Source organism: Terrapene carolina, unplaced genomic scaffold, assembly GCF_002925995.2.
Source record: "Terrapene carolina triunguis isolate 2854851 unplaced genomic scaffold, T_m_triunguis-2.0 Scaffold103, whole genome shotgun sequence".
In the NCBI taxonomy this organism is placed as follows: Eukaryota; Metazoa; Chordata; order Testudines; family Emydidae; genus Terrapene; species Terrapene triunguis.
In genome coordinates, this window is record NW_020664454.1 from 4194027 (window position 1) to 4210337 (window position 16311).

General features: G+C 44.1%; 1 protein-coding gene across 1 annotated transcript; it reads left to right on the forward strand.

Moving 5' to 3' along the window:
• Positions 1 to 5313: 5313 nt before the first annotated feature.
• Positions 5314 to 9862, forward strand: LOC112103320 (cytochrome c oxidase assembly factor 7). Its single transcript, XM_024195022.2, has 3 exons — positions 5314 to 5495; positions 6044 to 6184; positions 7589 to 9862. Exons 1-3 carry the CDS (start codon positions 5390 to 5392, stop codon positions 8035 to 8037), a joined length of 696 nt encoding a protein of 231 aa, XP_024050790.2. The 5' UTR covers positions 5314 to 5389; the 3' UTR covers positions 8038 to 9862.
• The last annotated feature ends 6449 nt before the right edge of the window (positions 9863 to 16311 follow it).

Consider the following 16311-nt stretch of genomic DNA (forward strand, 5'->3'; position numbering starts at 1 on the left):
AAAAAAAATGCAGTGTAGACATTTGGGCTCAGGCTGGAACCTGGGCTCAGGGACCTGGTGAGTCTTTTTTGCAGTGTAGTCATGAGTGACTCAGAAGCACAAGTCCCCTGATTTTTTGATGAAACTTGTGCTCCTTAATTAGGTAAGCCTATAGCAGCAGTTGCCAGATGTTTTTGTAAAGCCCCTTGTTGCCCCTGCAACTGATTGACAGATAGGGTGTATAGGTGCCTAGCATAAAACTGCACAATGTCCCTTGCACAACTGAGTTGTATTTTCGTTTTCTATTCATATTTACTTTCTTACTGTATCCTCTTTTTAATGTTGGGTGTAGTGCTTTTGCTTTCTGTTTTAGTCCTTCCTTTGCTCCACCCTCAGCTGAACACTACATGTTGCAGCTGTGAGGGGGGGTGTGGCTCAATGGGGTCAGAACTAAATGCCACAAGGGGAAAGAAGTGAAGCATAGAATGTTGAGATGCTGCATAAGCCTGCAACCCTGTAAAAGTGAGCTGCTGGGCTTAAGAGTCACCTGGGAGCCAGGTGGCCTTTAAAGTAGTTATGGAAACAAAACACTCAGTTTATCTACAATCTTTTTGCAGTCAGGAAAGTCTGAGGTAATACAGCTCCTCCCCCACCCCTTCTACTGCTTCTCCTGCCCACTTCCTGGATCCCAACAGGACTAATCTAATACCCCACCAGAAAAAAAAACAGCCTCTAGTCAAATCCCTGCAATTTGCACTTGTTCACTCTTTTCAGATGACAAAAATCAGTTTCTTATCCACTGAGAGTTGCATTTTCAAAACCACCAGTATGTCTACACTGAAAAAACAAACAAAAAAAACAACAACACAGCAGTGTGTCTCAGAGCCTAGGTCCACAGACTTTGGCTCAAGCTATGAGCCTAAAAATAGCAGTTTAGACATTCCCACTTGAGCTGGTACTTGGACTATTAATCCCAGCGAGGTGTGTGGGTATCAGGGAACATCTACACAACAATTAAACACCCACAGGTGGCCCGGGCTCGTGGGATTCAAGATGAGGGGTTGTAGATGTTTAGGCTCAGCTGGAGCCCAAGCTCTGGGACCCCGCAAGGGGAGAAGGGTCCCAAAGCCCAGGCTCCAGCCCAAGCACCACAAGCATGAGTCAGATGATCCAGGCCAATCGCAGGAATTTTATTCCAGTGTCAACACACCCTCAGAGCACGAGCTCCAGCCTAAGCTCCAACCCAAGCTAGCATCGCAGAGTGAGCCAAAGTCAGTGTAGACTGAAGCCCTGAGGGTGTATCTGTAACCCACACACCTTCTGGGTGTGTTGCTCTATCCCAGGGGTTCTCAAACTGGGGGTCGGGACCCCTAATGGGGTCATGAGGTTATTACAAGGGGGGTCGTGAGCTGTCAGCCTCCACCCCAAACCCCACTTTGCTTCCAGCATTTATAATGGTGTTAAATATATAAAAAAGTGTTTTTAATTCATAAGGGGGGGGTTGCACTTAGAGGCTTGCTATGTGAAAGGGGTCACCAGTACAAAAGTTTAAGAACCACTGTTCTATCCCATCTAGTGGCACCGAGACCACTTAAAGAGAAAGATAAAATGAATCTGCTCTACAGCCTTAGCTAAGAGCCAGGCCCAGTTGGCTTTTAGCTCATGCTGTTGTAGAGGCTCATGCCCTAAGCTCCAGATGTCCCCGGTTCGATCCTGCCCCTCGAGGACGTTACACATCTACCCTACAATCAAACATCAATGGCTGGCCCATGTCAGCTGACTTGGGCTCACTGGGCTTAAGGTGACCAGATGTCCCGATTTTATAGGGACAGTCCCGATTTTTGGGTCTTTTTCTTATATAGGCTCCTATTACCGTCCCACCCCCTGTCCCAATTTTTCACTTTTGCTGTCTGGTCACCCTAACTGGGCTAGAGCTGTGGGGCTATATAAAAAATACAGTGTAGATGTTCGAGCTCAGGCTGGAGCCTGGGCTCCGGGACCTGGTGAGTCTTTTTTGCAGTGTAGACATGAGTGACTCAGACATACAAGTCCCCCTGATTTTTTGAGGGAACCTGTGCTCCTTAATTGGACAGGCCTGATCCACACACAGGTGTTGTGCCCATTTCACTATTCCAGTTAAGAGCAGGGGTCTTGTTTGATTGAAACCAAACGAGTTAAAGATCAGTACAACCCTTACGGCAGACACAGCTGGGGTGGTAGAAGAAAGGTGCCTGACCCGAGGTGGGCTGGTTTTTAACTTCCCAAGGCGAGCCGGGCCGCGGGAAACGCGAACGGTCCTGCTCCCCCCGCGCCGGGGAGCCGCGGCGATCCGCTGTCAGTGCCGCGCCGTGCGAGCGCCGCGCTGCCCTCGCCCGCCAGGCCGCCCCCGCGAGGGCCTCCGCGCCCGCCTCTAACAGCCCCCGAGGCAGCCGGAGGGGAATTTACCTCAGCCGAGCCCGCCAGGGGCTGTGCTCGGGGGGGCAGCCCCGACCCCACCCCGCGTGGGGCGCGCTGCAAACCCCATGGCGCGGGGGGGGGGGAGGACTCACCATCTCTGCGCTGGGTCCCCAGGCTCCGTCACCCAGCAGCGAGCCGGGGCACAGGGCCGCCCCGTCGACCTGGAAGTGAATCCGCCTCAGCCGGCTAGGGGCGGCCGGGCCCACCTCCCGCCTCCCTTAAAGGGGCCGCGCTCCTGCTGCTGCTGCTGGAGCCGCGTTAGCCGTCGGGACGCAGCCGCGCAGGGGGCCCGCTGGGAGCTGAGCTCTTCTGAAAATCAGCCCCGTTAAACCAAAATCTCGTCAAGCTGGACAAGCAAAGCTTAATAAATCTTAATAAATCGTGGGTTGTGCATTGTACTGAGTTAGCAATTCCATTGTACGTTCCTTTCCCTGTCCAGCTTACAATTGTTTCCTGTTTCCCCTTGGGAGGAGTTTGTGTGATTATTGATTTTTTTTATTTAATTTTATTAACATCTATTGAATCCCTAGTGGTATTAAGTGGTGTATTAGCCTATGAAGTGACAGTGTGCACTGGTGTAACTCAAACGGTAATCCCCCCCATCCACACACCTAAATGGAATGGGGACGACAAGGACCAGGGTTAGCATGTTTTATTAAAAAGAAACCAAGAATTAAAATAATCTATTATCTCATTCAGTGATATACAAAATTCTCAGTTCTGCATTGCTGATGGTAGAGCTGGTCACTGATCAAGTTCAGGAACAGGTATTTGTGCAGAGGCTCCAGCACAAAGTAATTGCAAGTCTCTAATGTAAAAGGCCTCATCCTACTTCCATTGAAGTCAATGGGGGCTTTGCAATTGACTTTAATGGGAGCAGATTTGGTAAATAGATGTAGGTGGTAGTGAACACTTCTCTCCCACGGACATACACTACAGTTTCTTGTCAGCACAGAGTGCACCAGTCTCAATTATTTCAGTTTCAGGATACAGTGTAAAGTGTAATAATACCACCATAACCAGCTAAAATGAAAATATAAAGAGCTTGCATTTAAGCTTCTTGACGACTCCAGGTACAGCCACATGAACAATACTTATTCCCAAACCAGCAAAATAGCAAATAATAAATCAGAAGACCCAAATTTCTAAATTAATTTATACTTCCTTTCATTAGAGGATTTACAAATATTACCCTCCACAATGCAATCCATATGCAGGCAAAATTCTAACTGAAGCCAATAGAAGTTTTGCTTATATAGAGGCTGTAAAAAAGGACCATTAAATTGTTAGTTATCACAACACTGATGTAAAGAAGGTAAATAAGTATTAACCCCATTTTTTAAAGGACGACATTGAGGCACAGAAGTTGTATGGCCTGCCCAGGATCATATGGTATTAAAGATTTGTCTATACTTGGAAAATGAACAGTTGCTGACAGTAGTTATCAACACTGCCTTCTCCCCTTAAAATGGTGTTGAACACTATGTAGCTGTTAGTCCAGCTAGGCAAAAAAAAAGTGTTGCCAACTCACAATTTTAATCACAAGCCATGACATTTGATGTTTTTCTTAAAGCCACAGCTCCTGGAATCACATAATTACACAACAATCTCAGCTTTCATTTATTTAAAACTAAGTTTCTAGCCCTAATAGCTGTAAAGAACAACTTGAAAACATTATCACTGTAGGCTCAAAACCCACAAGGCAACCCCCACCCAAAATTTATTATTTTTAAAATCTCATAATTTGTAAACCAACCTCTTTTTATTAGGGTGGGGGTAGGGGAGACAGGCTGACTCACTAGTGAACACTTGGGTTTGGCAATGCCAAAAACATTGTCAACATCAGTATGGGAAGTGACCTGGAGCTATGGTGCAAGAGGCATCTTTCATGGTTTTGTAACAGTGTTGTAAAGCCATGTTGGTCCCAGGATATTAGAGAGACAAGGTAGGTGAGGTAATATCTTTTATTGGACCAACCTCTGTTGTTACAAGAGACAAGTTTTCAAGCTACACAGACCTCTTCTTGAGGTCAGGTAAACAGTTTGTTTCGGCTACTAGTAGTTAGTTTTCAAAGCTGGTTGAAGGGAGAGTGAGCTCATTCTCAACAAAGGAAGAGCCCATCTGCACCATGAAAGTGACCTATGGCTCAAAATGGTTGCCAGCAACACATGAGATATTTGGGGCATTTTCCTTGGGCAGCTGGCCCCTTATTTTGTTGAGACTGTCATACTGAGGCAGCTCAGAGCAAGCACAGCATCTCTAAAACATACTTTACCCAAAGAAAGAGGAGAAGTAGAAAGAGAAATAAGCAGGAGAATAGAAAGTAGAATAAGCCCTGTTCTTTTTCAATGGAAAGATTCCCCATTTTCATATAACTAGTTTTTGAGGCATATTTAACATTTGTAAAGTGCTTGGGTATGTCTGGGTGCAAAATAGTATTGTGCTTGTAAGTATATGCGTAGGTGTAATTCAGTAAGATCAATTAAATGGCTCTTGGGCAAAGAGCACCGATAGGCATAATAACCAATTGAGCCAATAAAATGATCCAAGGCTAGTTTCAGAAGGGGGTGAATGAACAAAAAAAAAAGTTTAGAGAAAGAGTGAAAGTGATCAGACAAAAGGAGAGCGAAAGAGAAGGGCCTGGAAAGCCCCGTTGCTAGAGCCCCGTGTCCCTAGCTTGCCCTCTTGCCCTGGCCAGGGGGTGTAGCCTGCAAGGGATACTATCCAGGAGCAGCTGCTCTGACCACAGCTCCCACGTTTCCCGCCCGCCCGCTCCGCTTCTGTAAATGGGCTGATGCCGCGCATCGATTCTTCGGCGCTCTGCTCCGCCCGCTGGCCGTGAGCGGCAGCTATTCCCTTCCGGGTGCGGGTGGGCCCTGCAGGAGGGACAGGCGCAGCGCTCGTGGTCGGGTCACCTTGTCGCGCGGCGGCAGGTTCCCCCCGTGGAAGGGCGATGGCCGGGCTGGTCAACCTGGAGGACGAGGAGGCGGTGAAGGGCTACCTGGAGAACCTGGGCATCGAGTACAGCTACCAGTGCTACAAAGAGGGCGATCCGGACGGTAAGCGGACAAGCCGGCGCAGCGCCCGGCTGCACCCAGGCAGAGCTGCCCGCACCGAGGGCTGGCCCCTGATGCGGGCGGCGGGTCCTCCCGGTGGAGCGCTTGGTCCCTGGCCTCTCCTTGCTGCTGCCTTCATGCACGGGTGGAGAGATGCTGCCAAGGTCACCGAGCCTCACCGCTCTGGGAAGTGCCTGTAGCTCTGGCGCCTGGGGCTGGCTTTTAAGCCAGCTCTACTTGCAGAAAGCGAGGTGTGGGGTTTCTCTTGCAAAGCAACGCTGCCAGGTCTAGGACGTTTGTTTTAATCTGTGCTTGCGGTCTAGTTCCCGGGGTGCAGCCCTGCACAGACAAACTGGGGTGGTGGGAATTCAGAGCTGACGTTAAACTGCTTCCAGTGGGTTTGTACTATAGAAAAATGAGGCTAAACCTGGACAAGCAAGATACCATATTAGAAAGACCAGTCGTCTTCGGTTCTTGTGTTGCGGTGCAGCACCCAAATGGCCTAGCCTCCGCCTAGTTTGTAAACTGTTTAATCCCTGTCTTCCTCGCAGGGTGCCATCGATTGGCTGATTATTTGGAGGGGGTGAAGAAGGACTTTGAAGCAGCTGCCAAGGTGCTAAAAGAAAACTGTGAAAAGAATGAGAACAGTGAGAGTTGCTATAAACTTGGAGCTTATTATGCAACTGGGAAAGGTGAGAAACAGCTTCCACCTGTTGGAAGAAAGGGAAGTGTTGAGCATGAGTGGTGGGTGAACCCCTGTCTTGGGTTGGCTAGCCTCCCAGGCCCTCCCCTTTTGCGCCCACTGGAGCCCAGCCCCCACTGGTGTTGAGACTGTTCTTGTGAGCTAGTTCTCTTCTTGTGACAAGATGCTTCAGGATTTCTAGCTAACATTTTATTATGGGTTAACCTTTCAGTGCTAGGAAGCACAGATTTAGACTCATAGACTTTAAGGTCAGAAGGGACCATTTTGATCTTCTAGTCTGACCTCCTGCACAACGCAGGCCACAGAATCTCACCCACCCACTCCTGTAACAAACCCCTGACCTATGTCTGAGCTATCGAAGTCCTCAACTTGTGGTTTAAAGACTTCAAGGTGCAGAGACTCCTCCAGCAAGTGACCCGTGCCCCATGCTGCAGAGAAAGGTGAAAAAACCCCAGGGCCTCTGCCAATCTGCCCTGGAGGAAAATTCCTTCCTGACCCCAAATATGGCGATGAGCTAAACCCTGAGCATGTGGGCAAGACTCATCAGCCAGACACCCAGGAAAGAATCTGTAGTAACTCAGATCTCACCCTATCTAGTGTCCCATCACAGGCCATTGGGCATATTTACCGCTAATAGTCAAAGATAGCCTAATTTTGGCAATTAATTTATCCCATCATACCATCCCTTTCCATAAACTTATCAAGCTTAGTCTTGAAGCCAGATATGTCTTTTGCCTCCACTGCTCCCCTTGGAAGGCTGTTCCAGAACTTCACTCCTCTGATGGTTAGAAACCTTCGACTAATTTCAAATCTAAACTTCCTGATGGCCAATTTATATCCATTTGTTCTTGTGTCCACATTGGTATTGAGCTTAAATAATTCCTCTCCCTCCCTGGTATTTATCCCCCGATATATTTATAGAGAGCAATCATATCTCCCCATAGCCTTCTTTTGGTTAGGCTAAACAACATAAGACAGGTTTTCCGTTCCTCGGATCATCCTAGTAGCCCTTCTCTGTACCTGTTCCAATTTGAATTCATCCTTCTTAAACATGGGAGACCAGAACTGCACACACTATTCCAGATGAGGTCTCACCAGTGCCTTGTATAACAGTACTAACACCTCCTTATCTCTACTCATGCAGTGTAGACATACCTAGACAGGCCACCAAAAACGTGAACAGCAATGAGAATAAAGAAGGCTATGGGGAGATATGATTGCTCTCATAGGTATGAGAATGAAGTATAGTCCACATTTACAACTATCTTTAGTTATATTCTTCCAAAATAGTATTGAAAAATTTGTGAAAGAAAACGTTTTTCTCACTATCTCACAATTAGAGTATGTTCTTCTCACAAACTTGTATTTGATTGTGTTTTTTGGATGGCTGCAGGTGGACTCAGCCAAGATTTGAAAGCTTCCTACAACTGCTTTCTGAAGTCTTGCGAAAAAGGTGGGAAGAAATCAATAAATGCTTGCCACAACGTTGGACTTTTAGCACACGATGGGCAAGTAAATGATGACAAACCTGACCCAATCCTTGCCAGGGACTACTACACTAAAGCATGTGATGGCAGTTTTGCCCCTAGTTGCTTCAATCTTAGTGCGATATATCTTCAAGGAGCACCTGGGATACCAAAGGACATGAACCTGGCTTTGAAGTACTCTTTGAAAGCATGTGACATGGGTCATGTGTGGGCATGTGCCAATGCCAGTCGAATGTACAAACTAGGAGATGGAATTGATAAAAATGATGCCAAGGCAGAGGCTCTGAAAAACAGGGCAAGAGACCTACATAAAGAACAGCAGGAAGCTTCTAGAGCCTTAACATTTGGGGAGTAAATCCAATTAAATCATTCACTGACTTCTAGGACTGCGCTTTTAAATGGTGCATAAACTTTAGCTGCAAACAAAAAACCCATACCTATTGCACTCACAAAAGAGGCATCTGTATGTACGTGTTTGCATGTGCAAATTTTTGGATGTGCAACTGATGCATGTACAACTTTGGTGTACCATTATCTGAAAACTTGGCCCTTTCATATAGAACAGTTTTTCAGGCAAACAAACGTTTAGGGCCAAATTTTCAAAGGCTCAGAGGACCCAGCTTTTAAAATTGAAGGTGCAGTTTTATGTGCTGACTTGTGGCTGCAATCTTCCACATCCACACAAAAGTGTATGTGCATAATTACTCAAACCTGACTATGCAAAACTGTGTCTGTAATTTTAGAGACTACTTTGGATATTATGACTGTGTCCGTAAGGGATGCTATATAGAAGAACTTATGTACTCTTGAGCACTCTTCTTTTCCAAAGACAAGCACTCACACTGAAAACCTAAACTTGAATCATCACAGGACATGCTCCTTCCATTGATGCTGAAACACACTGATCACTGAAGGTGGTATTTATTTTGTCTTCTAAATGTAGTTTCTTTAGTTGCACTTCTCTGTTTACCAAGGTTACAAAAGGGATATAACTTAGCTGACATGGTGATGTGTGAAGTTTTAAAACTCAGATGCACATATATATAAATCTTGATTTCTTGAAAGTCCAGTAAATCTTATCTAGATACTTCTGAATGTCATTAAGTATCCTTTATTTATGTAAATTGTTTTTAGTCTATTACAGATGGGTTCAATGTTTTATTGAAAAATTCAATTCTTGTATATAATTTGAGTGATTTTAAAAGTGTGTGTGTGTGTGAGAGAGAAAGAGAGCCCAAATCAAGAAATCCTTACTCAGGCTAAACTTGAATACTAGTCATTGGGCATTTTTGACTGAGCAAAGACTTCAGGATGTGATGGTTTTTAATTATAAAAAAACAAACCTACAGTAAACTATGGTGGAATGTTTGTGTATCTTACCACTAAGGGGCGCTTGTGTTCTAAAAGCCACACAACGCTTTCTTCGTTTGAAATTAAGAAAAGAGGCATCAGTATAATAGTGCATTTTTGTATGGCAGAGCTACATGTCATTTTTATTTCCCTTAAGTGGTACCAATTTCAAAACTGAGAGCTGTCCCACTTTACAATAAACTCTACATATATTTTATTTTAAGTAATTTCTGCACTGAAGGTATCTTAAATTATCTGCCTTCACATGTTCCCCATCCTGTATTTTTGAATGTCCATGTGTTAGGTAAATGGTATGGGTTAACTAAGGATTTGATCCTGAGGTCCTTACGCACTCAGCTCCCTCACTGACTTGATTTGATTGAGGGACTTGGCTGTACAAGGAATGCAGGAGCAAACCCTCACTGTCATTATTCCTCTTCTACTTAACTTCATGCTTCTACCATCACCCTCAACCTAGTGGCTTCCTTTTAGTTGTCTTCCTAAATTTCTTCATGTAAAGTTTCCATAAGCTGCAGAATGAATTTCCTGTAGCTGAAGAATATATATATTTTTTTCAAATCAAAATGAAGAGGGACAAATATTTTCATTTGGGATCTTGGGCTCACAAGTGGAGTATACATCCTCTTAAAAGCTGAAACCAGTATCAAATTCTATTTCACTCTTAAAGAAAACAAAATGAGGGAATAAAAACAAGCTAAGAGTAGAGAATACTCCCTCTATTCTTGCTAATAGGACACACTACAATGGAATCAGCATGCAAATAAGCATCCTGTTAATTTATCAACTGGACTCTAATATACAGGCGAGTCTCATCTTACGCTGGGGTTACGTTCCGCTGTCAGTGCGTAAAGCGAAAATCGCGTATGGTCAAAATTACATTGAGTGTAATGGCGGGTGGAATCGCCCGCACTACAGGTACAGTATTTAAATTGTTTTTTTGTTTGTTTGTTTTTTTGCCGACCGTGCAAAGCTGAATTCGCGCATGTTAAATGCGCGTAAGATGAGACTCGCCTGTATGTGGGTACTCTAATCAGCTGTGGCAGGACACAGTTTCAGAGTTGTGATTGTGCTACTGCAATGTAATTAGAGATTTCAGGAACTCAGGACAGATGCTTCTCAGTTGGAGGCCTTTCCTGCATGTGTTAACAGGGACTTTCCATTTGCAATTGGTAATATTATGGGCTTTATATCCTTTGATGGGTATAGTCACCAGAGGGGTTTGGATAAATAATGGTAATTAAGAAATCCCCAAATGCAGCTCAGTGGGAAAAGTTTGGAGACAAACAAGAGTAAAATTAAGCTCCTTTATAGCATGGATGAATGGTGGCTCTGTGCTTAACAGACTTGAAGGATGTGAAGGGGAACCCTAAAGTCCCTTGTATAAGTCTTAGTGCAGAATTAAAGCAGAAGAAATTTTAGCAGCCTGTTTAACTCTCAAAGTACGTACACCTCTACCTCGATATAACACTGTCCTCGGGAGCCAAAAAATCTTACCGCGTTATAGGTGAAACTGCGTTATATCGAACTTGCTTTGATCCACCAGAGTGCGCGGCCCCGCCCCACCCCACCCCACCCCCCGGAGCGCTGCTTTACCACGTTATATCTGAATTTGTGTTATATCGGGTCACGTTCTATCGGGGTAGAGGTGTAACAGTATGCACAAATTATATTGTGGATTTCCATATTCTCTTTCTCTCCCCCATCAATTTTTCACAACTTAAAAGCAAGAGATTGCTGGACTAGCGGTTAAAACAACAGTTCCAATTTGAGACCTGAAAATCAAGCGGTGTTCAATTCTCGCCAGCAATAGAGTCTGCAGTAAGATAGCTGTCAGTTTGGTGGATGAACCAAATGGACTAGGATCCAGCTCATTCCTAGAGCTCTAGTGGGAACTGCATTGCTGACATGGGACCTTATTGTGGCTTTTAGCCATGGCCCCATAGTGAGAGTGGTGTAGATCTGCACCTTCTCATTTGGAACACTAGGAAACACTGGAAAACTTGTGCAGTGTTTTGAAAATGAAAAATGCGCTAAGGGCTAGCTCCACAAGGGGACTGAGGGGTCTAAATGCCTCTTTAGGCACCTAAGTCAAATATTTAGCTACCAGTGGCATTTACAAAACCCCTGCTCAGCTGCCATCTAACCCTATGGGTGTGTAAAGTTCCTAGGTGCCTGTTTCTGCATATGAGTATGCACAGAGCACCTCAGTGCTGATGTCACAGAGATGATCGGTGCGCTAGCTCCAGTGAGATTCTCAAGCTAGACATTCCCCTGCTGATCTTGCCTGCAGGGAGATGAGACTTTGGAGGAAGGGAGGTGTCCAATTATATCCAATATCCAACTGGTTAGAGCAATCACCCAGGATGTGAAAGACCTAGGTTTGACTTGAGCCTTTTATCTCCCACATCCCAGGTGAGTGCCCTAGTCATCAGGCTTTTGGGTATTCCGGGGTGGGCCCCTCTCAGTCTCTCCTGATGAAGCTGTTTCACGTTGTATAATTAATGAAATGTTTCTTGGAGCAGGGATGCAACCCTGACTCTAACTATTGGGCTATAGAGTCAGTCTCTCACTTTTTTTCTCTGTCTCATTCTGGCATTTCCTACTGGCTAGTTTAACAGTTCATCCACTCAGCTTGATGTCTTTTGTGAATCCTTTTCTTAGATGCCTAACTCTCCCCCTACCATGCATGGCTGCCTAACTTAGGACTGTGAATTCCACAAGTTAAGCACTGCAACACTTAAGTGCTAATGGCCTGATTTGCCTGCATCAGTTTTACACCATTGTGACTCTTGATTTAAACTGCTAGGAGAAGTGAATTAGGGCTCAAGTATTATTTCCTGCTCTTTGAATAAATAGGACTATAGTCACTAATGCCATTCATTAGCTATAAGTGTGCATATAAGCAGGGCTGGCTCTAACTTTTTTGCTGCCCCAAGCAGCAAAAAAAAGCGCCGCCCCGCCGAGCGCTGCACCGTGCTGCCCCCGCGCCGAGCACCACGCCGCCGGAGCACCCCCCCCCCCCGCGGAATGTCGCGCCGTGCTGCCCCCCGCCACCCCAAGATTGGCCACCCCTTACCCGGTGCCGCCCCAAGCATGTGCTTGGTTGCCTGGAGCCGGCCCTGCATATAAGTACACGCACACAATTTAAATGCCTTTTTCTCTGATCTGCCAACTTGATGTGCCTCAACTGTCAATTTCAAAGGCTCTGCAGCAAGAGGCAGATCTGGGGATGTACAACCATTGGTTTTTCTTGATTGAAGTTATAGAACTGAAGTTCTGATCAGTCTCTAAAGAATAGAGCTGCTTGAACAAAAATATGAAGAAAAAACTAATTAAAACTACAGTAAGGGAGTCATCCAAGTTTTGAAAGTCAAAGTAATTCCGGTATTTGTCATATAAGGAAATAACTTTAATTTGTTTCGTAGTGGGTTGTAGCACTTTGCTCACCATGGTTTTACAGAAACCAGTTAATTACAGACAAATTTGAGGAAAAGCATTCGGTGTGATACACTGTTTTCTGAACTTCAACTCATACGGAATTAGTAGCTCTGGGGTTATGAAATAGTAAGCGTAATTATCTCTAAATGGACTCCTATTCTGAAGTTGTTTCCATTTACTTACAGACCAGTCATTATGTTACAATATGCTTTCTTTTTTTTTAAGCTGGTAGTTAAGCACAGTCATTGGGAAACCTAGAAAAGGACATGAATGTATTTTTCTGTTAAACAGAAATTAGAAACATAGAGACTGCTCTTACACTGGTGTAAATTATGCGTAAATCAGTCAAGTTCCATTAGTGCAGAAGCAGTGTGGGATTAGAATCTTGCCCATACATTCTGTACTAATACGCTTTACCTCTCAGATCTAAAGACCAAGATTTTCAAAAGTGACTAGATATACTAAGTGCCTCAATATTTGGGCACCCAACTTGAGACTTCCCCCTCTTAAAGGGACTTTATTTTCAGAAGTTGGTGCTCAGCATTTTCTGAAGACCCCTTTAAGACCCTTTTAAGGTGTCTCATACTGGGCACTCAGAAACTGAGGGACACAAAATCATTAGACATTTTTGAAAATTGTGGCCAAAGTGTTTTCTTTAGTGCATCAGAGAAAAAAATAATATGAGCCACTTCTCACAAGAAATTTGAATAGTCAAATTGGCAAAAGGGTTCCTCATGCTCCTGCCTAGTTCAGACAATGTCTGGTAGATATACAAGCTCTACCTCACTTCCTGCCCAGCCCTGCAAAGCTTACAGCATATGGACAAGCTGGAAGGCCATGTCCTGTGCAGTGCACAATCACACTAGTTGTGCTGTCTGGGGATTGAGGAATTTTGTACTTTACAAGTACTGTGTTTTCAGGAGGCTTTGATTTACTAACCAAAACACAATCAATCTATTGTCATCATTATTATTTGTACTGCTGTAGTATCTAGAGGTCCCAATGAGGACTAAGGCCCCATTCTGCTAGGTGCTGTACATACATGAAGTCAGAGAGGGTCTCTTCCTTGAAGAGCTTGCAATCTAGATAGGCAAGACAGAGTGAGAAAAGAAGTGTTGTTATCCCCATTGTATAGATGGAGAATGGGAGTGCAAAGAGATTAAGTGGTTTGACCAAGATTACACAGGAAGGCAGTGTAGAAGCAGAAATTGAACCCAGCTCTCCTTACTATAAGTCTAGTGCCTTATATACCTGACCATCCTTTCTCTCAGGCATAGGTCATCATTTTAAAAAAGTTTTATTTTTATATTGTTTGTAATCAAACAGAAAGATGTTACTTTGCTGCTTGTGCATGCATGAGAACCTTATAGTAACCAGTGCATACATGATGAAGGATGGAAAAGTGGCAATCACCCCCCAGGGTAGAAAACAATAACAACCTATTAACAATAGATTCCTGCTTTTCTGTCAGGGTCTGAACTTTTCATTCACACATATTTAAGGGAAAGTGGCCTTAGCTAATTTAACTCATTAGGGTCTAATTAAGCAAAAAATATCTCCTTACCCTGCCTCATTTATTTTGCTGATTCAGAGCCTTAAGGCTTGGTTAAAGACACTGAATCAAATTCATCCCTGATTAAAGGGGATTTGATTAAAGAGCTCTGGGAATGAGCTGGATCCTAGTCCATTTGGTTCATCCACCAAACTGACAGCTATCTTACTGCAGACTCTGTTGTCAATAGAGTGACACCAAAAATGAATTTGGCCTACTGCCATTATTACAAACGTGTGCAATGAAATCAGTTCTTGAGATAACTCTGTGTTATAAATCAGCTAGAGAATTTATTGATTAAAACAGTTTGTCACCAGGCTCATTGAACTCCTAAGTGAATGGCCCATATTACAAACTCCTATCAAGGGGGGTATTTAATACAGGAATAAAAAAAACCCGCACAGGCATATAATAGAGATGCAGATAAAATGTGCACGCTGTGGCAATAGATGGCAGTGCAAGTCACAAATTCTTATTTGCGGTGGAGAAGGGGAATGCTGTTATGTCTCCTAGTCTAGTTTCCAGCAATTTACAATGTATCATTGTTAACAAAAATGAAATAGATTTGTGTTACTGTAGTTAGTATTTTAAGGGGCAGCTAGAGAAAATAAAAGCAAGCCTTCTTTCAGGATAAGTAGAGCAAAAGCTTCATGGCCAGATTCTTCACTGGCTTGCACCTCACGTATTCATTTACACATGGACAGGTGTAAAAGCCTGTCTCAGATGTAAGAGTGGAGTGATCTGGTAGAGTTTTACAGCCACAGTGTACAGGATAAGGGACTATATAAGGTTCAAGGCAGTGGAGAATCAGGCCCATCAAACAGAATGTTGGCCCAGATCATCGCCTTCACTTATATGAGCAGGTTGGCCCTGCTTCTGTAAACTGGGCTGCTCAGACCCCTTTTTTATCCATCAACCAAATACTGAAGCTGCTTCACTGATACACACTTCTGTCTAGCAAAATCTGTGGTTAAAGTAGTTACTCCTCAAGGCACACAAGCAACTTAAAAACAGATGAACATGTGTGTGAAATTTACATGGAACATCCCTGGGATAACATCAGAATGGTTCAGTCCATTTTTTATTTCAGCGGCACAGGGTTTTTTTTTATATAGTCAGTGTATCCATAAGAATCAACTTTCAACCTAGCTTTTAGGATCAGGAGTCCTCTGGATGGATTTCATGATTGCAATATATCTTAGCTGTTAGCAACCATGCTTTGATACTAGGAGCACTTCTTGTACTGCGGCAAGGCTAATGTCTGCATCTTTCCTTTTTATCTTACACTACAAAGACATAATTTAGCATTTCTGGGACAGAAATTGTTGTCTCAAAAGCCATTAAGATTTTGTACAGGTAGAGCGACTGACAGATACCCAGAGCACCAGCCATAGAAATCTGGAAGAATTAATAATTTGTTTAGGTTCCGTGGGTTGGATGATTGTGCAGAGTACTAGCAATAGCACCCTGATCCCTGACATTACTGCAGCACAGAAAAGGCTGCAGGCTCAGGTGGGAGCAATTAAACACTTTCTGATGGGGGATTATGAGCACTTGAGTAGTAATTACTAGGACATTGATACAATTGGGAGGATATAAGTGGGAGGAGCTTTGAGGGTGACCTGTGTAGGGAGGAGAACTGTGTGGAAAGCACCTGCTGCAATATGCCCGTGTCTTGCTCTGTTTGTAAAGGAACTATAGAATAAAAGGCCTGTGTGGTGACGCGCAAACAGCCTGGGTGTACTTATGAGTGTGAGGGGATGGAAACAGGCACAGTACTGCACCAGCACACCACGTAACTGATTGAACTCCCTGTGAGAATGATAAATAAAGGAATCCATTCAAAAACTTGGCAACTTACTGAAGTGCTTTCTTTTTCTCTTAACTAGTTTGTGTTTATCACAAAAGAACATTGGCTGCCTGCTGAGATACAGTAATGTACTTCAAAGGGGGAGCTGATCAAGACTAATGAATGAAAGCTTATGCTCTAATAAATTTGTTAGTCTCTAAGGTGCCACAAGTACTCCTGTTCTTTTTGCGGATACAGACTAACACGGCTGCTACTCTGAAACTGTTTTGGTTGTTCTAATGAAGTGTCTTAATCGGTGTTTGAAGACTGAGTCTTTACATTGTCACATGACCGAGGGGACTTGCCTTGGCAGATCTTTTCCTGCCTTTGTGGAAGAGTAGGGAAAATGCCACCTCATCTACAGGGCCCTATACAGAAAGGGCTCTGTTGGGCTTGCTCACATCAAAGCCAGGTGACAA